Source organism: Mastomys coucha, unplaced genomic scaffold (genome assembly GCF_008632895.1).
Source record: "Mastomys coucha isolate ucsf_1 unplaced genomic scaffold, UCSF_Mcou_1 pScaffold7, whole genome shotgun sequence".
In the NCBI taxonomy this organism is placed as follows: domain Eukaryota; kingdom Metazoa; phylum Chordata; class Mammalia; order Rodentia; family Muridae; genus Mastomys; species Mastomys coucha.
Window position 1 is genome coordinate 3,698,660 of NW_022196913.1, and position 26,999 is coordinate 3,725,658.

Here is a 26,999-nt window from a genome sequence, read left to right on the forward strand (position 1 = left end):
CCAGGCCTTCCCTCCCTAATGCCACCCACTCCTCCAGAAGAGAAAAAGAAACCACACCTTTGGTTAGCCATCTTTCCTCACTAGTGAGGCAGTGGCCTTTCAGAGGCGACTGACCAGGCCCAGGCTCTGAGAGAGACAGTATCACTAGAAATCAACCTTTGTCAGAGTAGGATTAGGGCTCTGAAACTCATTCCCAGTGAGGCGTCTGGAGTTTCTTCTGTTTGGTAGGCCCATGGTTGTTGACCTGACTGAAGAAAGGGGCCTGAGGGGCCACCTGAAACCAGAGGGTGGGAAGCCAGAGCTTTCCCTGTCACCAGCTCAGAGTGGCCTGGCACAGGCAACGTGTCTAAGGTTTCAGTGCAGGGGTGAGAAGAGAAGGGAGCAGACAGCCATGGGAAGCACTCTTTGAGAGAGCAGCCAGACTCCTGAGTGAGTAGACAGAGGGCTTGTGTTCACTGCAGGGGGAGTGGGGCAGTTCTTCTCTGATCAGGGTACAGTGAGAGTATAGCTGCTTCCTGTCCTGTGTCTACTGGGGAGGGGGTCCGGGGGACGGGGACATGGACCTATGGCATTCTGAGCTCCCCTTTGGAAACAGACAGCAAGGACTTGAACAGAAGTCCCCCCCACCCCCTTGAATACCTAGAAGTTTTCCCACTTCCATTAGTTTTATAATTGAAGCTACTTCTGGATTAAATTGATTAGCTTATAGAAATGCGCTTCTATACATACCCATTGACCAATGTAGCACCCTTTTTTACCTGCTCCCTGTTGAGCAGCTGGCTTTATTTTATCTTTCCCTAAAGGTTTGCCTGTTTTGTGAGGGTGACCCCCTTTCTAGCCCTGGCTGTAGTCATGTGACTTCACACTTGCAGGCAGACTGAAGCAGCCCTGGGTCTACTGCTTCTGTCCTAAAGTTACAGGAGAGACTTCATGAATGCTAGGAACTGTGGAGATGAGGAAGGGGAGAGGAAAGAACATGTGTGGACAAAAGAGCATAAAATGTGGGCAGTCCTTAGAGGGGAGCAGAGGGAAAGGCGTACTGTCTTGGAAGCAGCGGTCAGGGGCTGAGGTGGGATGTGCAGTTTCCTCATGTCCCAAATCAGATATTCACTTAGGTGGAATCGACTGTATCTTTTTACACAACATATAGAAAAGAACAGATACGTGCAACAGTGAAGTTGTGCAGATGTGTCACCAACACAGAATGACTACCAACAATACAACACGCAGAGAGAGAAACAAGTATTAGGAAAATGGTTTAATATTGGAGACAGAAGCAAAAAACCGCATCACACAATAACATACATTACAAAAATAAGTCTGACTGTTTCAACTACACGGTTATGTTCACAATGAGGACAGGAGGGTCAGAAAAAACTTCGATCTAAACAGCAAAAAAGCAAACTCCTAAAGTTTAACTAATACATTTATCCACTTAAAGTGACTGAGTACTTCTAATCTAATTATCTTATTGTGTAACTGCACAGTACAGAATAAAGAGTGAAACTTACCGCTGTATTTTAAGACAAAATTCTAATGCTAGATATAAGCAAAGGGAAAAAAAGAAATCAAGCCAAAGTTTTTAATTCTTAAAAGAAAAGCAACTTTCTTTCTATCAACCAGAAATCAAACTTGAAATCAGTCATTGTCAGGGGGCCCACAAGAGTAAGCCACAAAAATTTCCATTTTTTTTTAATCTCCAGTATAAAAAATCCCACTGGTACAAAATGCATAAGTACAATCAGTTGTAGAAATAGGAAAGCCTGCATTTTTGTTTTTTGGCTCAAATTCCATCAAACAACAAAATCCAAATGCATCAATAAAACAGAAACAATACTCAAATGGTCTTACAGTTTCCACTAGGTTGCATTAACTTTGGCTTTTCTCAGACAATATTTAAAAACTATTTTGTAGTTCTAAACAAAATGGTATTATTAATCTACAAACAACAATTCCCACAGCACAAAAACACAAATACATTTTTGTATGACATTATTCAAAAGGTAATGAAACTACATTTTTTTAAGTTTTATTTATTTTTTTAATTAGCACTTAAGATAATAAACAGAAACAGCAACTGATTCCAGAGTAGCACAAGCCAAGGACCTAGAACCCCTTCGGTGAAGGAAAGATGAACTTGTCACACCTCGGAGGTGCCATCTGATCAGAGTTCTCTGAGTGAGTTTAAAAGTCTATGCTTTACACTTGAGTTTTAAGAATGCAGTTTCCCTGTGTTCTGTCTTCTGGAAACAGGCCCTGTGCACCCTTGCAGCTTCCCCTTCAGACACTGAGCTAAAGGACAGTCCGTCTCTGAGGAAGGCTATCTTTCTAACAATGAAACATGCAAAACCAAAACCCTCCCCCTCAATGTACTGTCTTGGTTGCCTGCAAAATCAGAAACACTCAACAGAAAGTTCCTGCCTGGCCCAAGCCTCTGCGGGGCCCGCAGGTGGATCAAGAGGAAGGAGGGCAGTTTGCTTCCATGGGGGAAAAAAAAATCAAGATTTTCTTTTTTTGAGATTTATGTCATTGGTAAATAAATAGATTCTGAACAAGATGGTCTATGAAATACAACTGGTATTCTCTTGTATTTCTACATGTGTACCTACACACCACCATAGAGAGACTGAAAAATGTGTGTGATCGCTGTTACTGAGCTGAGTGCTGCAGAAAGTACAAAATAGCCCTCAAGGATGAAGGAAGGCCCCGCCCGGCAGTAGTAAACAGGTGTGGGCTAACACGAATCATGTCATTGGAAGTGCACGTGCTTTAAGGAGACTTTTTATTTTTTATTTTTTGCATTGTGAGAGGCTAAGCCTTTCCATCTCAGGGCTATCACATTCACACACACATTAAATCAAATGGGGGCGGGGGTGGGGGGAGAAAGGTAGCGGAGACCAGAAGCTTGCAGGTATGTTTCCCCAGAGGCTGGGTGTGTGCTGGAACTGTAGGTATGACATTGGGGTCTGTCAGAACAAGACATCTGCTTATATGAAGCCAGACTCAGATTAATATGGCACTTTGAAAGCAACAGCAGGAACTAGTCCTGGTATTTGGTAGTAACTGTGGTGAAGAGCAGCGCTGATCTCCTCTTACATGGCCAGCCACTTGAAATGTGTTCAGCTAAAGATCAGAACATCCTAGAAACCCAGAGAGGCAGGGAAAGGCCAGAGGCCTTTTTGTGAGGACACCTTGCATATTCAGGTGTCTACAGGAGTCTGAGAATCCCGAGAACAAAGGCTGATTCACATAGGGGTGTTTAAGAAACAAAAGCAAAATTTCTTGAAAGACTGGACCACCAAAAAGCCATTTAACTCTAGGATGTATAAAAATATTGTACACTAGGACATACCATGAAACCTGATCTCAAAAAGCAGACATGGTCTTTTAGGGTTTGTGTAGGGGCTAAACTCTACCTACTTTTACCTTCACAGAATCTACTCAATCTCTTAAATTTAAAGGCGCACAGGATAATAGGAAGAAGGGGGTAAAAAAGAAAATAAAAATGGTTTAGGAAAAAGACTTAAGGGTTTTTTGGGTGGGTGTGTGTCTCAAGAAACAAATAACTCAGAAGATATAAATGGAAAAAAAATCTAAACACCCCCAAACAAACCAAAGGATGACAGTATAAAAAGTCACCAGCATTCCAGATAGCTCTGGACAGAAAGGGTTAAAAGTTCAGGACTTTCTCACCTTAGAGGTTTCCAGATATCATGAAGAGAATACATTGTGAGGGCTGCCGTCACAGCAGTGATGTGGAGAGGTTAGAAAAGTGACACACGGCACTTATACAATGTCTTACAAAAACAGCATAGAGAAATAACAAACAATAACAATTTCAGGCAACAAGACCACGGAATAGCAAGTTAACAAACTTTGTAACCTTTTTTTTTGTTGTTTTAAATATTAGGGATTTATACAAAACACATAATAAAATACCATGTTATCAAATCACTTCTCACAGGAAACACGCGAAGCTCTAGGAAGGAAGTACCTTTGGAATTTGGCACTAGATAGTTTTCACTTTTTTTCTTTAAAAGAAAAAACAAAAACAGATCACATTTTGCTGAACACAAACACATCTAATAGTCCACAATAAAAAAAAGTGACATCAATGCTTCTCAAGCCAACACAAAACTTATTCTGGAATAGTTTTTTTTTTTTTCTCTCACATGAAATTATTTTTTTAAGCAAACAACTTTTTTTTTTTGAAATTCTTTTTTTTTATGTTTTTAGTAAACCAATTCTAAGCTTGTCTTATCAACAAATAACATTAAGACCTTAAGACTCGTGATGAGACCACAACTTAATCCACAGAAGCACCAACAGGACGCAGTTTACAGTAGCCTTTCTCCTGTACATGGGACAGTATAAAATATAGGTAATTTCATGTGCATTAAACCATGGATTGTCTAACTGTGAGTCAGTTCAGCAAAAGGTGACACAAATAGGTAGCATTTGCCCCAAAACAGGGTAAATAGTTTTCTTATACTAATCTACAAAAAGTGGTTCTATATATATATCTTAATGAGAAAGTGAGCCACCTAAAATGGCCTTATCAAAAAACTTTACACTGCCTGAAAAATGTAAAAACTATTACAGACCTCTAGAGACTTAAAATCAGACAGTTTTTTTTTTCTCAAACTGTTTTTGGAAGTAGTCTGTTAGAAACCAACATTCTGTGTCCCTGGACACATATTGCTATTGTCATCAGTGACCGGGCAGAATGCCAATCCCTGTGTAATACTTTCAAGTCTGTTTTATGAAAAGAAAAAAAAAATAAGAAAGAAACATTTTTGCCACAGGTTTTGTTTTCTATAATTTGTCTAATAATTTCAGTCTTGCATGAATGCAGCAATGTTTTTCACATTGACTTCCCAGAATTCATAGCTAGATGAGGTCACATGCAAATTTCAAAGATCAAAACTAGATCAAAGGTCAGTAGGAGAACCAAACATGATGTGAGGTCAGAAAGACATCAGAAACAATGACGGGACGATGAAACTGGTTTTGAGACGCCACAGGGACATGCTAGGCAAACGATGACTAACGGGCATGAAGATGTCTGGGGAGAAAACAAGGAAGAGTCAGAAGTTACACAAAGTCTACGCAGCAGCAACAACATCACTTTCAAGGGTGCGGGAGAGAACTAATGCAAATCTTAGGTCTTCAGGGAGTCTATGAGCCATTCACGTAATTTGCATTTCTTACACTCTTTTTCCACAGCACAATGAAACCCCAAGAGAATCCATCTGGAGAGAGTGAGAGGGGATGGATTCTGGGTGTTTTGGGGTGAAGGACTAGCAAGGGACAGCGGAGAGGGTCCAGTTTGAACAAAGGTGACATATGGGGAAGTCAAGACAACTGAATTGTAAACTAGATAATGGAAATTACAAACAAAATAATCAGACAAATACAAACGACAAGAGGATAAAGCATGAACTTTAGGTCTAGGGTTCAACGGTGAAAAAAAGCCCATTCCTAGAACAATTCCTCTCGAGACTACTTCAGAAGGTTCTAGCTAGACAGAGAACTGCTCTTTAGATACCCAATAAGTTAACAATAGGCAATAAATAACTTCCATTATTTCTGAGGCAGTAAAAATTTTGTATAAAAATAGAAATGCTTTTTTACAAATAAAATTTACAGGCCTGTGGCTTTCTTTTTTATTTATGTATTATTTATGTATTTATTTATTATTAAATTTATCTTTCAAGAAACATCAAGTATTTTCACTCATTTTTATTTTATTTTTAAACCCTGTAGCTTTAAGAAACAGATCTCTAAATCTTTTTTTACATTAATCCTTTCTAAAAACAAAAATAAAACAATAACAAAATAGACAACCAGTGTAATAATCTGACCAATAAATGTCATGTTTCTTTGAACCCTAAAATAAAATCCTACTTATATTAAAAGAAACCAATGTAGTGGGAGGGTGTTTTGTGGAGTTTTAAGTGCTTCTCCTGGCTTCTCCCTCGGCTGGGCCACCATGCATCTCTAACCATGGGGCCCTCCGAGGGGCAGTGGGCAAGGAGGGGTGAGTTCTCCAGGCAGTGCTCTTGGGGCACAGTGCTTCAGAGTTAGAACTGCACATTAGTGTTTGCTTGCCTTTCACATTCTCAAGATGTCATTTACTTGTTTATATGTTTTTCTTTAAAAAAGCAAAACAATTTTTTAAAAGAGTAAGGATATTCAAATTGCAAACAAAGAGAATACAGTGGCACAATTGGAGGAGGGGTTACTCAATAAAAACAAGGTAGCCCAGGTTTATGGCAGATCGGGTGGGGCATGAGTGGAAGAAATGGAAGCCTTATTGTAAAAATAACCGTCTCTCTTGGTAAAAGTTGGCATTGTGGTCCCTCCTCTGCCTTCCCTGTTAAGAACAGGCTGGCTTGTGGGACTTACCCTAAGAAAGCTAAAATAAGAGCAGGGAGCGTCTGGGGTTAGGATCAGTAAGGTTTGCTGTCGTTTTTGGAGCGCTTCAGCTGCACCTTCAAGCGTTTCATGCCGATCTGAAAGCCGTTCATAGCCTGGATTGCAGCTTGTGCAGAGACTGGATTGTCATAGCTAACAAAACCTGGAAAACAAAGGGGAAGGAGGTAGGGAGGTCAGGGTGAAGGGGAAGCCAAGCAGAAAATGGGGCTGGCGGGGCTGGCCGGTAGTGTGACTGCAATGCTGAAAGGTGCCCGGCCCAGGATTTGAGCTGGGCTCTGCTAGGTTTATGCTGTCCCATGCATGCAGTGTGGACAGCAGTGGAGATGCCAACTGGCAAGTAATGAAGGTACTAGTTTCATGTCGGACAAAGCCCCCAGCAGAAGTACAGCTGAGTTTCTCTAGTGAACTCTGTCCCTCTGTTTAGTGCTTTGAAGTCACACCTGTTTGTTTTACCACCACCCCAACCTCCAAAGAAGGTCCTTTGGAAAAATCCTCAGAAGAGAGTAAATAGTATATATACTCATAGACAGTCTGCACAGGGTTGGTTGCTTCAGGATGAGTCAATCACTGAATTAACTGAACTAGAATAATGTATAGTAGCTTCTTAACTTTTTGGAATTACTATTCAGACAAACCTAGGGAAAGGCGGCATGCCTCTCTCTTTGTCTCCGGGCTTAGTAAGAGTCTCTGCAGATCCCAGTTATTTGTATCTGCAACACTACGCCGCCATCAGAGAGACAGGGCATGTCTGCTTTTGAACAGAACAAATAATATCCTACAAAGAGTCAGGAGGAGAGAATTCTGGTTGTGGAGTTTGTCTTAACAGAGTGGGAGGCAAGCGGTGAGCTTTTCATGACTTTGAGTGGCGACAGGAAACTATCCCATAGATTGAATTTCACTTCCAAACACCAGCAATTTGGAAGATCCTAGCATCTCCACCTATCTACTATTAAGGTTTAAAGCTAAAGAGAACATTCTTTTACAAACCAGTGGAGGGAGCAAAGGACATAAACAGACTTTGAGCAGAGTTCTCAGCTGATAAAAAGGCAGGAAATATTTTCATAGGTAGGCTGAATTGCAAAAATGACTGTGTACATCTTTATTAAGTCTAATTCCCAGTAACAGTAACCTCAGATCCAAGGTGTTCACCTGCTGACTCCTCCTTCTCTCGGGGTTCTGGGGAGAAGTGGCAAGATGATTGGAGAATGGGATGGGGTCAGGAGTGAGATGGATGGAAGGGTGGGTAGCAAGCAGCTCTGTAACTAACCAGGCCCTAAGATTAGATCGCTCACCAAGAAACCTGGGACACAAAGCTTTTAGGACAAATTGAAAATACATCCCTGATCCTCACAGCTACAGCGTAGATTATCAGGAACCTATTGGTTAAGTAGTCTGTGGACTGACAAAATCTCTTTTCAAGGTAATTTTTCTTCAGATCACAAATACCTTGTGGTATAGTTGCGTTCAGTCTCCAAATAAACTTAGAACAGTTATGTAGCTATGAAAAATGTCGGTCTAAAAGCCTTGCTCAGGAAACCTTTCCAAAGGAGAGCTGTGACTCTCACATGCATACAACCCAGGTGCCAGCTTAGTTTGCATGCCGCTCCTCAGTTGTTACAAAGGAATCTTAACAGTCCCACAACAGAAGTGCCTGGGTTTAGGCTGACAGCTTTCTCCTAGAGTAAAAACAGTGACTGGAAATGGGTGATGCATTAACTCTTCCAATCCCTGAGGTATAGGCCTTCCTGGGTGAAAGGGCCTAGCACCAGAGCTGTAGGAACTGGAACATTATTTAGCAGTCAGCCAAGTCAAGTCTGAATTTCTGGCCATTTGAGAACCTCCCCATTTTAGATAGTTTTCTTTGTGTATATACATTCCTATATTTTTTGGCCCATATCATAATAATTCACAATGTGAATTATTAAATTGTAGGAGTGATATCTGCAAAATCCTGTCACAATCACTGAACTAGAGCTTGCTAAACAAGGCTCTGAATACTCTGCATTCTTAACTTCTTTGGGGGCTAAATCAGTCAGAAAAATAAAGAAGTCATGAATTTAACAAGCACTGTCCTGTGGTATAGAAATACCAGGACATGAGTTTTCATTACTCTGTTGAAAAAAAAGAGAAGAAAGTCACTCTCTCTCTACACAGAAAGGCTGCAAGGGCAGTCAGCTAGATGTCGGGAGTGTTCAGTTAATACCTGAATATTTCTGTGCTCTGCCTATTCATGCAGCCCTGGCCAACTGTATGATCTAAGCCCATCATAATGCTTTGTTCTCTGTAAGCATGGGATATACCAACTGCTAGTCCTTAGTCCACATAGATGTAGTGGCATATGAGTGTAACACTGGTAAGCCTGAGTAACAAGCCCTGATTCAGTATGGGAGCTATTTGAAACTGCAGGAGTAGGACATCATGGCAGGGTGTTAGCAGTGCTTGTCTGTAGCACAGACTAAACATTCCTGACTTCATCTGCAGGGCTTAAAGAAACAACTACTGCTCTATGGTGAAAGACAATCAGGTAGGTTTATAGGAAGACACTTTACTACTACAATATAGAATATTACCTAAGGAAAGGAACTGCCACCTTTTGTATGGCTCTTCCCCCTCTTCTCATTAAATACTTCTGCCCAAATCTGTGTACATGCACCTAGAAGGTCAGGAGCTACCATCATAAGGAAGGCCCTATTTTGACTCCTGACTGGGAAACCTGCAGTATTTAGCTAGGTTTCTTTTGCATACCAAAGCACTTGCTCAGATTGGTCTGTTTGTCAATGAAGACTTTAGCAGAGATAACATTTCCAAAGGGCATGAACATCTGCAGAATGTCCTGGTCTCCAAACTCCTGTGGAAGGTGGTAAATAAAGAGGTTTGCCCCCTCTGGACCTAAGGAGGAAGAAAAAATCAGAGTAAGGTATCCCCCAAGTCTTAGTCCCCAAAGCCTCTTAGGAATACTTCAGTAATAGCTAGGCTAGCCATTTGGCTTTTCCTTATGAAGAACGAACAATGGATAATGTTGGAGCACCGGCATGCTATTCAGGAAAACACTAATTCTTTGAAATATTCTCATTGGTGGTGGGGAAGTGGTGGGGGTGTGGTGGGGAGGTGGTGGGGGTGTGGTGGGGAGGTGGGCCATACCACCACAGCTTCTCTTTCCTAGAGAATCTTTGGATGACCTTGGCCGCACATCATCTCCATGGGGGTAAAGATGGAGATGGGGCAGGGCAGGGATAGAATTTGGAACGGGTTACTCCTAGGTGGCCATGTTTTATGTGTGGACTATCTCCTGAAGTGGAAGAAAGTGTTCTCTGCATCCTAAGCAGATTGCAGCAGTTTAGAATAATGACTGCACCAGCAGCAATGCTGCTCAGATCCTCAATCATTTACTCAGGGAATTCAGCCAGTTTTGATTTGGCAAATCTGTGCACACACACTGTAATAATCATCTCTGTTAGAATGACTGGCAGGGAGGCAACAGCTAGGTGGAAAGGTAGATAGGCTTACAATTTTGATAGGCCTTTATACTACTGAGAATTTGCCTTGGGAGTATGGGAGTAAGTGCAGTGCATACAAAAGATTCTCCAAGGCCAAGTTAAACAAAGTTTCCCCTTTCCATGCAAACTCCAGAACCTACGGGAGAAGGCGAAAGGTCTGTTCAGTTCTACAGCTTACAAGGTTAGTTTTCTTAAGTTCCTCACTGAACTCAAGACTCATCTACACAAGAGCTGTGTGAAAGAAACAAAAGATGCACTTGACACAGAGAAGATAAAGCTGTGATATTTCTTGGATTCTGGAAGAAAGGAACTCACAGAACTGGGAAAGTGACTTCTGTCCCTGGTTCTCACAGGAGAGAGAACCTGCCTGTTCCTTGTGGAGATCAGGGGCCAGGATCCTATGATCTTCCTACAGAACTCCTACAATGGGGAATGATATTTATATGTGTGGACCTGAGTAAAATGAGAATTAAATGAACTTTGCAAAAATAGATGAATTGGTACATCTTGTCCCTAAAAAATTAATGTCTTAAAGAATGAGATTTCACTGAAACCAGAGATGTAGTTATTTCTTCTTAATGATATTAACATGTCAATATCACTATATCGCTTACAGACTCTATGGATATGTCTACAGTCCATCTCCAGGAAGGCAGCCTGTTTCAAAGGGAGATAGCTATAGTTGAGACTTAGCCTAGCCTTATCTGTTTTCTGGTCCTAGTATGGATAGATTGAAAACTCCAATGCTACAAATGGGTGTGCTAGGTGCCTGTACCACGTGTACTCTTACAATAGGCAATAGGCATACTGCTCAGATGTGTTCTCCAGACAAAGGATTTAAAAGCTGCAAGAAGGATTATTGGAGCCCAGTGCACTGTAAGGAGTGTTGCTTCTCCTGAAGTCTGAGCAGTAAGTATGCTTTTAATGAACAGGGCAGACCATGTGCCTGAATGATCCTAGCAATCCAAAATGCTATATACATCCTGAATATGTCTGTGCCAGACAGATGGAGACCATGACCAGTGAGACAGACCAAAGAAGGTTTTGGAGCCGGGCAGTGGTGGCGCATGTCATTAATCCCAACACTTGGGAGGCAGAGGCAGGTGGATTTCTGAGTTCGAGGCCAGCCTGGTCTACAGAAAGAGTTCCAGGACACCTGGGGCTACACAGAGAAACCCTGTCTCAAAAAACAACAAACAAAGAAAAGAGGTTTTGGTCCTTTTGTTTATTATTTTGTTTGTTTGTATTTAAATTCCAACATCATGTTGATTCCTCTCTTCTGACATCCCTTTACCAAGAAGTAGTTTGATCTTTTAACCCTCCAAACTGAGAAAAAAAAAAAAAGCAGTTTCTATGGAAAACCCGCCACTGCATGCAACTGGCGTAGTAGCAGATACCAAAATCAACACCCTGCCCCACCTCCTAAATCTCTAAAAGTAATTCAAAGCTGTTCACAGCTCACCCTTTCTATCTGTCTACTTTTTCCTAGCATTCCGTAACTGCCAGCTGCATTTTGTTACTCTTCCCTGTTGGCTGTTGTTGCATTATGTATCCCTCACAGGGTGCCCAGTGTAGCACAAACCCTAGGCTCAGAGGCACCTATCTGCTAGAACAAAGTGACACTAAACCACCAGTGCCAACAGGCCTTTTGCGGGGTACCTGGAGGCTGCAACTACTTGTGGGTGTAAAACTTGCCTCTGTAAAGGGAGGGAGATGGGTGCATGAGAGTAGCTATAGAATGTTCACAATGGCATGAAATGTGATGGGCTTTCCTCATATTTAGATGTGTAGGAAAGGTTACAACACTTCCCAAAATCTAGCTATGGAAACACTAATTTAAATCATTTGTCAAGTCTAAACGGTTCATTTTTCCTGTGGTGGAAAATATACCAGAGTCCACGACTGAATCCTTCAGGGTACATTTTAGCTTTGCCCAAAAGTCAGCATAAGGACAGAGCTGTGGTGTGGGGAACCTGAAACTCCTCTGAGTAGTAGCCCTGTCCTCCCCCTTGCTACAGTTTGCATTTTAAATTACATTTTACTTAAACTAATAGCAGAAGGATGATACTCTTTAGCTAGATTAACTGGATGAGAAGCTGATCAAGAGACAGGTATAAGAAGTAAAGACAGGGACGGGGGCAGGAACAAACAAATCAAAGCAGTGAAATGAACCAACCAAATGCTATCACTAGTACCAAAATAAAGAACCTAGCACATGCCACTGTTAACCAACATCCCTAAACTAGAGTCGGACTTGGCGGCCATGGTGTCCTGTCCTTATTAAGCAAAGACAAGCAGCGGGCTGAGGCAGCTATGTCTGAGCGACATAGTTATATTGTGGATGACGGGGAGAACTGGCACTCTCTGGAACCACTCAGGGATCTTAGCTCTGTTCTTTACAGATCACCTCCTATGATGCTTACTTCTCAGTGGCTCTCATACCCTACAGAGACTAAACAAAGATGGCCTTGTGGTGTTCACAATGTGGGGTCTCTTTCAAACACCCAGTGAAATACAGTTGTCCAAATAGCTGTGCATGCTTGAAAACCTAAAAAAGAGCACAAAACTTACAAAAGATGTCACAGCTAAGAGGAAGGGGTGGCAGGTTGAAGTAATGAGAAGTAACACAGGGCTCATGTACTTTTTCTTTTTTGAAGATCTATCTCTATGTTCTTTGTCAAAGGAAAATTTATTTTCTATTTTTTATATTTTTAAGTTGTATCTCCTTACCATGATATCAGATAACTGATTAGCAGACCCTTCATATAAACAGCTACGGTGTGAAGGTAAGAGGGAAAGAATACACAGAGTCTCCTCCCATCTTCTGAACAAGTCAGAAAGAGAACAACAGCTGCTGATGGCTCTAAAGTGCCTCAGTCAGTAAGGGAATGATGACCATTGCGTGTGCTGTTGTACAGTTGTAGTTGTACCCTAGTGCCTGAAAGATGGAGCCAGTAAGACTGGCACAAATTCAACAGCAGCCTGGGCTGTGGGTGAGGCTCTATCTCAACCAACCAACCAATGAAACCAAAGAATCAAAAGGAGGGAGGACAAACTCTCCTTATTTGGAGTAGGTAACTAACCGTCATATAATTAGTTTTAATTTATCCCCAGGATTAGCTTTCTGAAATGTCTCCTGCCTTACCGACCCCAAGAACCTAAGAAATCAGGAGAGAGGTCCTTACCCTGCACCAGCCTGAATCAAATGGTACCCACTTACTGAGGTTTTTTTTTGTTTGTTTGGTTTTTTTGTTTTGTTTTGTTTTGAGACAGGGTTTCTCTGTGTAGCCCTGACTGTCCTGGAACTCACTCTGTAGACCAGGCTGGCCTCGAACTCAGATATCCACCTGCCTCTGCCTCCCAAGTGCTGGGATTAAAGGCGTGCACCACCACTGCTCTTACTGAGGGATTTCTATGAGGAGAGGAGACTGAGAGCTCATGCTGACTGAAGAGAGGATGTTCGAGGCATTTTTGATGGTAGCAGCTAGCAAGTAATTTATTGTAAACACCTGATAGATAACTTCGGGGATGAATGAAAAAGTGAAAAAATATAACATGAACAGAAAACTTTTAAAAAAGGGCTTATGCTTGAGACTTTTAACACGGACACTAGAAATTAAACTGGTGATTTCTCTTATGACACTGGTTCAAATCGCTATCTTCTAGGTGTGCTCTAACGGCAAATGCAAGCCTGGCTGGCCCCGCCAGGCCCTGGGGTGCAGCTAGCTACCTACCTTCCTTCTGGCTGCCTGCAGCACTCTGCTGTTGCAGCAAGCTCTGGCTGTACAAAGTGGGCAGTGCAGCTGCCGCATACTGCTGAATTCCTGAGTAGGCCTGGGTGAGGGCGTCCATGGTGCCGGCCGTACCATTCGTCAAGCCTGTGGCGCCAAGTCCTCCATTCAGAGCCGCCATACCTGAGAGCATTTGAGCAACTTTACAAAAAACCCAACAATAGAGAAGAGAAATAGCACTTATTCATTAGTGCTTTCCAAAGGAAGTCAGAGAATCATTTGACACAGTACAACAAAAGTGCATGCAGTTAACACACCAATTAAACCAACAGAAAGTAAAGAACAAAACCACACAGAAACGATACATATGGAGAAATAAATCACAATAATGTGGAGGAAAAAGAATTAAACAATAACACTCCCTCCCTTCAGCAGCGAGGCCCTGCAGTCAGACAGAACCACTCCATGCAGTGTGCTGCTGGCAAGTACCATCGGGAGCTTTTTGAAATATATTCCTCTGCTCCTTAGATCTTTGAAGCAGATACAAGAAAACCCAAACCCAAACCCAAGCAAACTTTAGTGGCTGAGGTCTAACACACCTGTCCACTGCTGTGCACTGACTCCAATCAGGAGGCTTGGGAGCAGAGAAACTGCTTACATTTAAACTGTGGAGGGAGGAAGTGGCAGACTGGACAAGGGCTTAGTTCTGCACCCCAGTGAGTTAGCAGTGCCATCGACATGACTTTTCTACACAGTCACGGGTGATGTGAGGAACTGGGAATACATAACCTAGCTGGTTCAGAAGAGATGAACAGGGCACTCCAGGCTGCTTACACCCTGTATAAGGCATGTGTGTGTGTGCACACACACACGCACACGCACACACACACACACACACACACACACACACACACACACAGAATGATCAGTGTCATGCTTCCTAGTGATCTGGAACGACACCATCTATAAATGGGGATTCTGGCAGCACGCAGGGGATCTGAATGTAGCCCAGTGTGTAATTCTGTCCTTGGATCCTGGCTGCTCTGCTCTGCTTGCTGACTGTGACATTTTCCTAGAGTACTCAGGCAAAACAAACAATGCTTCACGGACTATGAACTTTCACATGAATTCAGGATATGGAATATGTAATTGCCTTTGTTTTTTTGTTTTTGTTTTGATTTTTTTTTGATTTAAAAAGGCTTTAAAAAAAAGATTTGTTTTTGAGAAGACCTTACTGAAATAAGTCTTGATGGTGGTGGAGGCTAGAGTGAAGACCCTGGCAAGGATGGGGACTCAAGTCAGAAGTCTCTTTAGTCCCACCACTTGCAGTCCTCAGGCAGGAGAGGAAGTGGGGGCTCCTCATTACACCGTAGGTGCTTATGGTGCTGGGACACCTTCCTCCCTCAGACTGAAAGGCAAGGCGTGGGACAGGAAGTTGACCATGACTTCCCAGCAGAGCCCTGAAGGAGACTGAACTGGGCCTTGAGGAGCAGTACAACAGACTCTTCATAGAAGCTGGGTAAGCAAAAGTCTGTAGGAGTCAAGGATGAATTCCTAGCCCTTGGAGAAAGGACTGATCCGAAGGTACTTAGAGCTAAACTACCACGCCTGAAGGCTCTCAGAGCTAAGCTACCACGCCTCCTCTCGGTTCTCAGTAGAAAGAAGGCTGTTTTCTTGTATGTGGTCATCAAACAAGCACTCTTAGAGAGCTGAGAGTCCATCCTCTAATTATTTCAGTGATTCTCAGACACCACCTAACCACATTTACACTCCTGCCTTTTCTTCCCACCCAGCCCTATTGTTGTGGCTGCCAAAGGACTGGAGAACAATTCTCTTCTCCCCTTTGGTTATGGTTTATGTGTACTGTTCTGTATGTGTGAGATACTTCTAAGTATGTGAGTCGACTTGGAACCAGTGGAGTGGATCTTTCAGTTCCACAGCAAGTATTAGGAATGCAGGCCATCAAGCTGTGGAGTCAGTTCCTCTATAGGAGGAAATTCTGGAAGGAAAGTGACTTGCCCTCTACCCCAAAATGTGTGGTTTCATGTGTGCACAGCAGTCTGTGGAACTCCAGGTAGGCCAGCTGACTGACATGGATATGTGGAGGCCTGAGCTCCACTCTAATGAATACCTCCAAATCTACCTGTCATGGCTTGTCAGATAAGGGCTGTGGAATGTCCACACACTGCCAAAGAAGTACCATATACAAGGATCCAACTTAGGCTGCAGCTTGGAATTCTCCCTATTTTATCATTTCCCACTTCCTGAATCAGAAAGGCAATGAACTTCAAATCTTTCAGAACTAAATGTGGAAGGCCTGCAGCTCCACCAGAAAAATTTCCATCCCTGGCATCCATCCTTCTGGGTAGGATGTTGCCATGGCTGGTTTTGTGTTCCTAGACTATATACTCCAACCAAGACCTACTTTTTAGAAGCTCTGTTTGCTTCTACTGCTCCTATGCATGTAGAAAATGATGCCTAGCCTTACATGCTTAGAGGCAGTTATAGGGAGACTCTGAAATAGATGGAGCAGAGACACCAAGGTGGGGAACTGGCTAGGCACCTGGGCAGATATGGATCTGTGGGACAGCTTGGCCATCCCAGCCTACAGCTTCCCTCTTCTATGACATTAATCTTTCCTGAATAAACAATAAAAGAGGTGAAAAAGTTCTTTCAAACATAAATACATTGAGAATATTTATACTATCTTGAAAAATACATTATATATTTTGTAATCATACTATCTTTGAAAATATATTTTCAAATCGTGGAAGCTGTGGGTTGGCTAAGTTCAGGGAGTAACAACCAAGGGAGCACTTGGAGGCATCTGGAGAACCGTCAGAGGAGGGCTTCAACTGTGGAGGGCAATTCTTATAACTTAGCTGATGTTATTCTACATTAAATAATCATGGCATCAAAGTTAACAATTCAGCTCTCAACATCTGATTATCTTTAAAAGCCTTGGACCTTAGAAGCAGAGGTTGGAGAAAGTTTAGTTGAATAAAATATTTCCATTTAAAAGAATAAAGCTTTTCTTTGAGAAAGCTGAATGGATCAATTATTGCCCCTAGTCATCTAAACTCTCACTCATGCTATTTAGATAGAGAAAGCTGGATACAATGAAAGGGGTGACAAACCTATGTTAAGAGAGGTCTAGGTAGTTGGCCTGACAATAGAGTTGCTACATCTCCTGACTACTAAGTTGTTACATTTAACTACTCTTCAGAGGTCTTCGCTCACAGGCCTAAATTATTTAAAATGGCAGACACATCCACAAATATAATCAAGTTTTCTTGTGAGCACTGTGGAGATGGTGCTAAGCAGAAAGAACTAGGAGTGACCATAAGCAGACATTTATTTGCAAGTCACTCTTCTTAGGTGATATAGATCACATACAAGAGAGAAAAAGTAAGGAATGTATTAGAACATGTCTAGCCTGCTAATCTACAAGTTAATAAATGAGGGTCTGGGGAAAGTAACTGAAATTATGGAAGATGAATAGGAATACAATTAGTTGCACTTCCATGTTTGCCTATGTTGGTAGGATCACAAATGTGCTCTGGTACAAGAATGACATTCGACAGATCAAAATAGTGACTCCACAATGCAAATAAAGAGCAGTGTAAGCTAGGGTAATGTACTTAAGTCCTCTCTTCTTTTATCTGCATAAAGGAATTTGAAAATGACTCAAGTATTTATGACTTGTTACAGTAAAAGCATCATAGTTTTAAAGACAACATGTTAAGCCATGTAGAAGAATCACATAATTTGAACAAAGAAAAGGAAGGATGCATTTCACTTATATTTAGAAAAAAAATTAGATAAAGGCTCCTGGGTGGATATATATGCTCAGAGCATTTTTATCTTAATTAAGATATTAATATACAAAAATATAAGAAACATACCTATGTTTACATATTAATCAAACTATCTAGATGAAAGCCCTGAGTGACCCATATTCTTTTTGGTCTTGCTGATCTGGCTTTATTTTTAGATGGCTGTACTTTTTAGCTTCACTCATTAATATACAAGGGAAAGGTAAGTTTTTCAAACAGTTTAACCTAGCAATTCATCTGTGAACCCTTTCAGAGAGGGGCAAGCCTTCTAGCATGGACACAGTCCAAGTCTAGGCTAAGATGTGTCATCTACCTATTTTCTCTCTGGCTGCTTTGTTCATGGGAAATAGCTGGTTCTGTTGAGAAAACCAGAATCCTCTCATCATCATATCATATACTAGCCTCAGGATCACATACTAACCATTTCTGGGACACAGCTGGGGAGGAAACAATATGTAAGCTGTCAAGAACTGAAAAAGTATCTTTTGATTACCTTGAGAGAATTATCTGTAACAAGTGAAATCATCTCTTTTGAGGAAGAATGAGCCAAGAGGATACTTCACCCTAAAGGGGTTTCCCTTAATATTAATATCTGAGACAAGTGGTAAATGCTTCCTCCTCGTTGATGCTGAGGTTGGAGAAGTTGCCTGCACTAGTAACACTTAACAATCAAGAAGGAAGAGATTTCCATTTGTGCAGAATTTTTAATTAAACATTTTCTTCCTGGTTTTACAATGACTGGTTTCACAATGACTGGTAGGTAGGGATATGTGAAATTAAGAACATTCCTTCTTGTCATGAACTATGCATATTTCTATTAACCCATTTACAAAGACTGAAAAGCAGCAATTCAATTTGAAACTGTTGTCCTTGCCAGAGCAAACTCTGTCTAACATGTGACCCATCCCACACAAGGACTAGTTGTGGTTTCTCATCATTCCACACAATTCCCCTGGGGTCCTCACAATAAGGATGGGAAAAGGCCGGCAACACAAAACAAAGCAGGCATGGAGGGACAGGACACAGACTTGTGGACACACAGCAGTCATGAGCACGTGCTGAGGAGGACAACCATTCCCACTGGCCTGTGACTCTGCAGACCAAGGACAGGCAGGCGATCAAATCAAAGTCCTTGTTTGAGGGGAACTAGGTCCTGGGGCAAGAGAAGCAGCATGAGGGATGGATGCACACACATCTGAAACCCCGGTGAAGGGCATAGGCTGGCACTGCTGTAGGACAGGGTCAAAAAGAGGAGCTGCACCAGACACAGGACCGGGCCTCCAGGCTTGTAGGTGGCTGCTGGAAAATGTAAAAGCTGGAGGCAGTTTTAACTGGAATAAAATATTCTGCTGTCACAGGTTACCAGGCCATGTACTATATGCTAATTAAGAGATATCATATGTGGAAGGAAACATTTTTTTCTTCAGGATCAGATAAAACTGTTTGTTTTTTGCCTCCCTATAGCATCTAAATGAAATGATTTAATAAAACCTGAAGATTGTCTACTTGTTAAAATATGGTTTCTTACGAGGATTATATGAGTTAACCTTTATGTGGATACATTTTAGACTCTTTAAACTCTTTTATTTATTTTTGTGTCTGTGTGGGAGGGAGTGGGGCTTGTGGAGGTCAGAGGAGAGCTTGTATAAGCTTGTGGTCTCTTCCTACTAAGTGGCCCCAGGGGTTGGACCCTTACTGTGTCACACCATCTTGCTGATACAATCTTTGTTTTCTCTTCAAGTTATTACTTTTTGAACTTTTAAATGTAAATTACAGTTTTTGCTTTAAAATAATTATGGTCAGATCATTCAGTAAAACAGTTAACTATGTACTAACTCATGGCTTAAAGTGTGGTAAATGGCCAAGACCCACTTACTAAAAATTTAAGTGGTGTTACATTGCTTGGGCGGCCTGGCAGACAACTAGGTCCACAGTGCAGAAACTCTGTTGGCTGTTATAGATCTCCTGGGCAACCAGGGGACCAGATGGATGGATAGGCAAGTTAGCTGTCCTCCTGGAGACTGAGGCTCAGTCTCCCTAGTGCAGAAGCCCACATCAAATGTGACTTATCCTCAGGTCTGGGCACTATTCCCACATGCACCCGAACAACAGAGCAGTTAGCTGTGTGCTCAGAGGCCAGCTACCTTTCTAAATGAGTAAGCTTGTTTCAGAATGAAGTATAATATGGTAAGCTATCTGTGAAAGCCCTGTGTTGCTTGTCATAGTAAAATGGCACCCTATTCAGTCTGTACTGTAGATGCTCCACATCTCTAGGTTCTTAAGGAAGATGGCTCTTCTTACACTATCTCCTTGTCAATCACTTTCATTTCTAGCTTTTCAGAGACTAGGCTTTTGTCTGAAAACTTTGGTTTTCAAGCAGGAGGGCACCTCAATATCATTTGACCCAGAGTTTTCAATTTTCCAGTGGAGAATGTAGGCCAGAGAGGGAGCTGCAATTTGCCTGAGCTCTTAGAGCCAACTGGCAGTAAAGCTGGACGTATGGTTCCCAATTTCCATGGAATTAACTTTTCTATTAGAACATCCTGCCTTGAAGAAGGGCCGAGAAAACCAAAGCCAAACCAAACTTCTTGGAACCTGAGACTACCTGTCAAACCACAGCCCTCTAAGGATTTGAACTCATACTACACGGTGGAAAGAAGCTGGGGGTGGGTGGTGGGTGGTTTAGAGGTAAAGTCAAAAAGAAAGGTTCTGTCTGTTGGACCATGTGCTCCTCCATCCCAAGTTTTAGTTCTCCCCATTTTATATCCTTTTTTGGTCAATTCTGGTTGACCATTTTCCTCAGAATTTAGGGGAAGGCTGTCCACCAGAGCAGCAAACACTCACTGTTTATGGTACCTGCTAGTGCATTAATATTATTCAATCCGACAGTGGCTCCAGCCAATCCTTGTAGAGTCCCAAGAGAGGTCAAGGAATTCATGGCTGCACCAGCAGTGGAATTGGGGGTTGAAGCAGCCACTGAAAAAGAGACAAAGGGAGAGAAAAAGTACAAAGTGAGAGATAATTGGAATGGAAAAAACCTCTTGTCACTAACAGGCTAACTGTGGTGTCACTCACCTGTGATTTTTTTTTCCCCTTCAAGTTTTTCTGTGAAAGCCAAATGGGACTGACTTGTAGACCCTTTGGCACATGGACTTGGTAACTGAAGCAATCACATGGTAGGCTGGGCTCCTAGCTCAGTGTCTCTGCCTCACTGTGCAAGGCCTTAATTGCAGTTCCCACCCTTGCAATAGCCCACCTCCCTCTGTTTCGCCAGCATGCTTAGTGTGCTCCTTTGGGTTTCCTGGGGAAGATTGTGGATGGCAACCATGCAAGCTTAGATTATCTTGTTAGTCCACAGAGGGAGACTCTCACATTTGTATGTTGAACTATTTTGCTCACAAAACTTTCTTTAGCTGTATGTAAAAGTCCTTTTAGACTCATAGCTACTGTATATTACATTACAGTTTACTTTTCAATAATCATTTGCTATTCTAACTTTTTCGATCCCTTAAGTCTCTATAAACATATTATGTAACTGCCTTCTGTTAATGCTCTAATAGTTCTAATACCAGAGACCTTGGATTGACCTAGATACATTGCCTAACTCTGACTCTGCTAGTTTAAAAAACGATTTTTGCTGCTTATTTATCTATATGTGTTAGTGTATTTGCACATGTATGTTGGTGCCTGTTGGATCCCTTGGAGCTGGAGGTATTTGCGGGCCACCTAACCTGGGTAATGACAGCAGCAAACACTTTTAACTGCTGAGTCTTATTGCCAGCCCTGAATTCTACTCTTGGTCCTTGGTTTAACTGTATTTCATGATTTCTAAATGTGAGCTTTAATATTATTTCTGGAAATCTTTGAGGTCTGGGTTGAAGATAGGTCTTTTCAAAGATGCTATGCTGTCCTCCTACACAAAGTACTAGGGGACAAGACATACTAAGGCCTTTTCAAATGGATTGAGGACTTTGATCACCCATGTAAGGCTCATGTGAGGCCTGTTCACTGCTATAAATTCTCAGAGTGAAATACCTATAGCACTTCTCAGCACTAAGTTTTGAGATTGGTATTTTTACTTGTAAGTTCCTAACTTCATCTCACTCTGACAATTAAGCCTTTTGGGGTTCCATAGGCATTCTGAGATGTTCTCCTGTTAGATGCTTTGATAGGCCATAAGCTTCCTTGGATTCTTTATGCACCAGGAGTCTTAGAAAGTTTTTGCTCGAGTTTTTCTACTTCACCAAATCCCTCTAAGGTATGCGAAGCATCTTGGCTGTACAGCTTCCTGGGCTTGCCCCTCTGATCAACCACTCACCACTCAGCTTCCTATGCTAACTCACTACTCGCCAATGTGATTAAAGTACAAACAACATCTCACTGTACATTCTAGTGTTTTCCCTTCTAGTGGGAGTTCTCTTTAATAACCCAGTTCATGTAAATTATGCATATCTAGTATATTTCCCACAGATTCTATCTGATGTTAGTATACATGTAAAAGCCTGGACCAGACTGTGCCAGTGAATCAGATGGGAAAACTATTCATGATGGATGTTTGAATTCTAAACCAGAAATAAATATTAGGAAAACAAAACAAACCATATGTAACTGTGAGTTTAAGTGATATGACTGAACAACTGCAAGGACAAGTAAGGACATCTGTGGATCCTCTCTCATTATTATATTTTTATAAGAGCTATGGTTACTATCTCTAGACATTCTCATATCAAAACAAGATAACCATTTCCCCCTCCCTAGAAAAGTGTATAAATCTCTGTAAGCACTGAGGCCACAGTCTACACCAGGTGCCCCTCTCTAGTAACACTTGTTCAAGTATCACAGTCCTGAAGATGAGTTTAATAGTAGCCCAATTGAGAGTGAGACAGCAGGGCTCCCCTCCTTACAGCTCCAAAGCCAGGACTATGGCTCTGCCATTTCCAGTTAGCCCTATTCTCTTCCCTTCTGTTCTGTACTGTACAAGTTATATAGTAAGCCATGAAGCATGTAGGACTTCCACCTAAGTAGCTTGCTAGAGGAATGCTGGCTTCATTTTTACCTTCATACCATCACTTATAGCTAGAAGTCTATGCTAGAAAAGGCAAGTCAAGAGGAATGTAACTTATGATCCCTGCACAGAAACTCTTCTGAAGACTAGAGGTGTCAGAGAAAAACAAGCCATTGTTCCTATATTGGCTCTGAAGCAGTACCACAGAGCTTCTGTCTAGAGTGTGAGACAGGCTATAAGAAAACAGTTCTTTTAAAGGGGATACATTTATGTGAAACAAATATGGGAAAGTTGAAGCCAAAAGTGCTACTGGGAACAAATTTACTTTTTTTTCTTTTTGGTAAGCAATTTTGACAGGCTGATGGTTCTGATGAAGTAGTCAGAGAAAGAGTTAAGGTGTGTTTTCCTACAAGGGCTGGCTTTAGTCATAACAGATTTCATAAGCAAACAAAACAAAACAAAACAAAAACAAAAAACAAACAAAACAAAAAAACAAAAACAAACAAACAAACAAAAACCTCCAACCAACCAACCAACCAAAGAAACAAACAAATAACCCTCCAAACAACACCATAATGACCTTTGCCCCAATTTGGAATTGTGTTAAGGATAACAACACTGTGAGTGGTGACAACAGAGAGATATATCAGCTAGGAACCTAACAGATCAGGAAAAGAGGTAATGAGGAAAGCCATTTAAAGAAAGAAAATCACAAAAACCAAAGTCCAACACGCCAATCATAGCTCATGGCTCTGCCTTTGAGGGATGCTATCAAAGGCACCATGGCAAAGCGATAGTCTTTACTGCCTTAACCTTGCTAAGCTGCTAAGCAAATAAACAACCAAGAAGTCAGTCTGGGAGTGAATGAGGAAGATCAGGATCTGGATTTGCTCTATTGTCTATTGAAAATGCCCGAACTTGGACATCAATGGGGTCAAGACGGTACTGGTCTCCCGGCTGAAGCAGGCTATTGAAGAGGAAGGAGGCGATCCAGATAATATTTGAATTAACTGTTTCAACTGATACTCCAAACAAGAAACCAACCAAAGGCAAAGGTAAAAAACAAGAAGCAGATGAGTTGAGTGGAGATACTTCTGTGGAAGATGATGCTTTTGTCAAGGACTGTGAATTGGAGAATCAAGAGACACATGACCAAGATGGAAATGACGAGCTAAAGGACTTGGAAGAATTTGGTGAAAATGAAGAGGAAATTGTGCATTCCCAGGAGTTGCTTTCTACAGAAGAAAACAAGAAAACTCATGAATTTATAGAGGCAGAAGCAATAGAAGATAGAGAAAAAGAGGACATCGAAAGTCAGGAAACTGAAGCTCAAGAAGGTGAAGATGACACCTTTCTAACAGCTCAAGATGGTGAGGAAGAAGAAAATGAAAAAGAAGGGAGCCTAGCTGAGGCTGATCACACAGCTCATGAAGAGAGGGAAGCTAATGTGACTGTGGAAGAAGCTGAGGAGGACAACATCTCGGTCACAATCCAGGCTGAAGATGCCATCACTCTGGATTTTGATGGTGATGACCTCCTAGAAACAGGTAAAAATGTGAAAATTACAGATTCTGAAGCAAGTAAGCCAAAAGATGGGCAGGACGCCATTGCACAGAGCCTGGAGAAGGAAACCAAGGATTATGAGATGAATCCGAACCATAAAGATGGTAAGAAGGAAGACTCCGTGAAGGGTGATCCTGTCGAGAAGGAAGCCAGAGAAAGTTCTAAGAAATTAGAATCTGGAGACAAAGAAAAGGATACTTTGAAGAAAGGGCCCTCGTCTACAGGGGCCTCTGGTCAAGCAAAGAGCTCTTCAAAGGAATCTAAAGACAGCAAGACATCATCTAAAGATGACAAAGGGAGCACAGGCAGTGCTGGTGGTAGCAGCAGAAGCTCAACCAAGAATATCTGGGTCAGTGGATTGGCTTCTAATACCAAAGCTGCTGATTTGAAGAACCTCCTTGGCAAATATGGAAAGGTTTTGAGTGCAAAGGTAGTTACAAATGCTCGAAGTCCCAGGGCAAAATGCTATGGCATTGTCACCATGTCTTCAACACAGAAGTGTCTAGATGTGTTGCACATCTCCATCGCACACAGCTACATGGACAACTGATTTCTGTGGAGAAAGTCAAAGGTGATTCTTCTAAGAAAGAAGTGAAGAAAGAAAATGATGAAAAGAGTAGTTCAAGAAGTACTGGCGATAAAAAGAATACAAGTGATAGGAGTGCCAAGACACAAGCATCTATTAAAAAAGAAGAGAAAAGGTCATCTGAGAAATTGGACAAACAAGAAAGCAAAGATACTAAAAAAATAGAGAAAGACAAGAAGAACAACGATGGTCCAAGTGGGCAGACTTCAGAGTCCGTGAAAAAGAGTGAGGAGAAGAAGCGGATAAGTTCAAAGAGTCCAGGACATATGGTGATACTAAACCAAACCAAGGGAGATCATTGTAGGCCATCAAGAAGGGGCAGATATGAGAAAGGTCATGGAAGAAGCAAAGAAAAGGAGAGGGCTAGCCTAGATAAAAAGAGAGACAAAGACTACAGAAGGAAAGAGATCTTGCCTTTTGAAAAGATGAAGGAACAAAGATTGAGAGAACATTTAGTTCGTTTTGAAAGACTGAAACAAGCAGTGGAATTCAGAAGACGAAAAGAGATTGCAGAAAGAGAGTGTCGAGAGCGTGAACACATTAGAATAATTCGTGAACGGGAAGAACGGGACGCTTATAGAGAGAGAGCGCCTAGAAATTGAAAGGCAAAAACTAGAGAGAGAGAGTGGAATGCGAACGCTTGGAAAGGGAACGCATTCGTATTGAACAGGAACGGGCGTAGGGAAGCTGAACGGATTGCTCGAGAGAGAGAGAGAGAGAGAGAGAGAGAGAGAGAGAGAGAGAGAGAGAGAGAGAGAGAGAGAGAGAGAGAGAGAGAGAGAGAGAGAGAGAGAGGAACTCAAAAGGCAACAGCAACAGCTTCGTTATGAACAAGAAAAAAGGAATTCTTTGAAACGCCCCCGTGATGTAGATCATAGGCGATATGATCCTTACTGGAGCGAGAATAAAAAGTTATCTCTAGTTACAGATGCACGGTTCGGCCATGGGTCTGACTATCGTCAACAGAGCAGCTTCCTTGACTTCAGTCACCGAGAGCAGGTCAGGTTTCCTGACACTGCATCTGTGCAGTCGTCCTTTGAAAGACGGGAACGGTTTGTTGGTCAAAGTGAAGGAAAAAAACCGAGACCAGCGGCCCGAAGAGAAGAGCCAAGTTTTGAAAGATACCCTAAAAACTTCAATGATTCTAGAAGAAATGAGCCTCCACCCCCAAGAAATGAACTTAGAGAAACAGACAGACGAGAGGTCAGAGGGGAGCGAGATGAGAGAAGAACAGTAATCCTTCATGACCGGCCTGAAGTCGCTCACCCCAGACACCCTCGAGAAACTGTGCCCAATCCTTCTAGACCAACCTCCTGGAAAAGTGAAGCGAATATGTCCACAGAAAAACGGGAGTCAAAAGAGTTGAAAGGCCAGAACGATCTGGGAGAGAAGTGTCTGGACACACTGTGAGGGGAGCACCCCCTGGGAATCGGAGTAGTGCCTCAGGCTATGGAACCAGAGAGGGAGAGCGAGGAGTCATCTCTGACAGAGGAAGTAGAACACAGCACTACCCTGAAGAACGACATGTTGTGGAACGTCATGGACGGGACACAAGTGGACCAAGGAAAGAGTGGCATGGCCCACCCTCTTAGGGGCCTAGCTACCATGACACAAGACGAATGGGTGATGGCCGGGCAGGAGCAGGCATGATAACCCAACAGTCAAGCACTGCATCCCCAGTGAACAGGACTGTACAGATGAGTGGCAACTCCCTGCCAAGAGGAAGCAGCTCAGGGTTTAAGCCATCTAAGAGTGGACCTCCTCGGCGATTTTAACGCAAGCGTCCTGCTGTTGCTTCAAGATAACTTATCGAGAACTCCTGCAAACTGTCCCTGACTGCCTACTAGGAGGACCGCTGACTGCTTGAGAGTTCCAGCTGACTGTTGCTTTTTTTTAAAAAAAATTTAACACGATTTCTTTTCTCAATTTTAGAGAAGATGTTTAAATAGTTTTGTTGAAACTTTCCCTAGTTTTGTGTACCATTCAACCTTTTCTTGCAGCACTGAGACCCATTTGAAAGGATTGGCACCGAGGCTGTTCTGCTTGGCGCTGTGTGAACATGAGTGGTTTGCAGCTGAATGGCAGTGGTTTCATTTGCAGCATAGCTCTGTGGTGTCACCAGTGTTTGCTGCCTCCATTTTGAAGGCTATTAGAGCTTCAAAAGCCTGCTGTCTAATTTTTAGAGAATAAGATTGTTCCTTGCATTTCGGAGTATTATGTAACCTATTTTTGCAGAAGGTACTGTTATATTAAGTGCATCTGTGTATCCTGGTTAAAAAAAAATTAATCTTTTTGGAAATAAACCTTCATATTCTGTATAGTTAAAAAAAAAAAAAAAAAAAA

General features: G+C 42.0%; 1 protein-coding gene and 1 pseudogene across 16 annotated transcripts in view; one reads left to right on the forward strand and one right to left on the reverse strand.

The window, feature by feature from the left end:
• Positions 1 to 1,197: 1,197 nt before the first annotated feature.
• The window catches only part of Celf2 (CUGBP Elav-like family member 2), an 859,338-nt gene continuing 833,536 nt past the window's right edge, over positions 1,198 to 26,999 (reverse strand). For 6 of the 16 annotated variants that reach the window (XM_031359778.1, XM_031359770.1, XM_031359779.1 and 3 more), the window contains 4 exons: positions 20,359 to 20,478; positions 13,670 to 13,867; positions 9,184 to 9,327; positions 1,235 to 6,580 (listed from right to left, as the gene is read on the reverse strand). In XM_031359778.1, coding sequence (XP_031215638.1) covers positions 6,453 to 6,580; positions 9,184 to 9,327; positions 13,670 to 13,867; positions 20,359 to 20,478 — 590 coding nt within the window. In that variant the 3' untranslated portion in view covers positions 1,235 to 6,452. Of the gene's footprint in view, positions 6,581 to 9,183; positions 9,328 to 13,669; positions 13,868 to 20,346; positions 20,479 to 26,999 lie in introns of all 16 variants that reach the window. The other 10 variants (XM_031359769.1, XM_031359774.1, XM_031359771.1 and 7 more) reach the window with 9 other exon arrangements.
• Positions 23,417 to 26,432, forward strand: LOC116082553 (annotated as a pseudogene).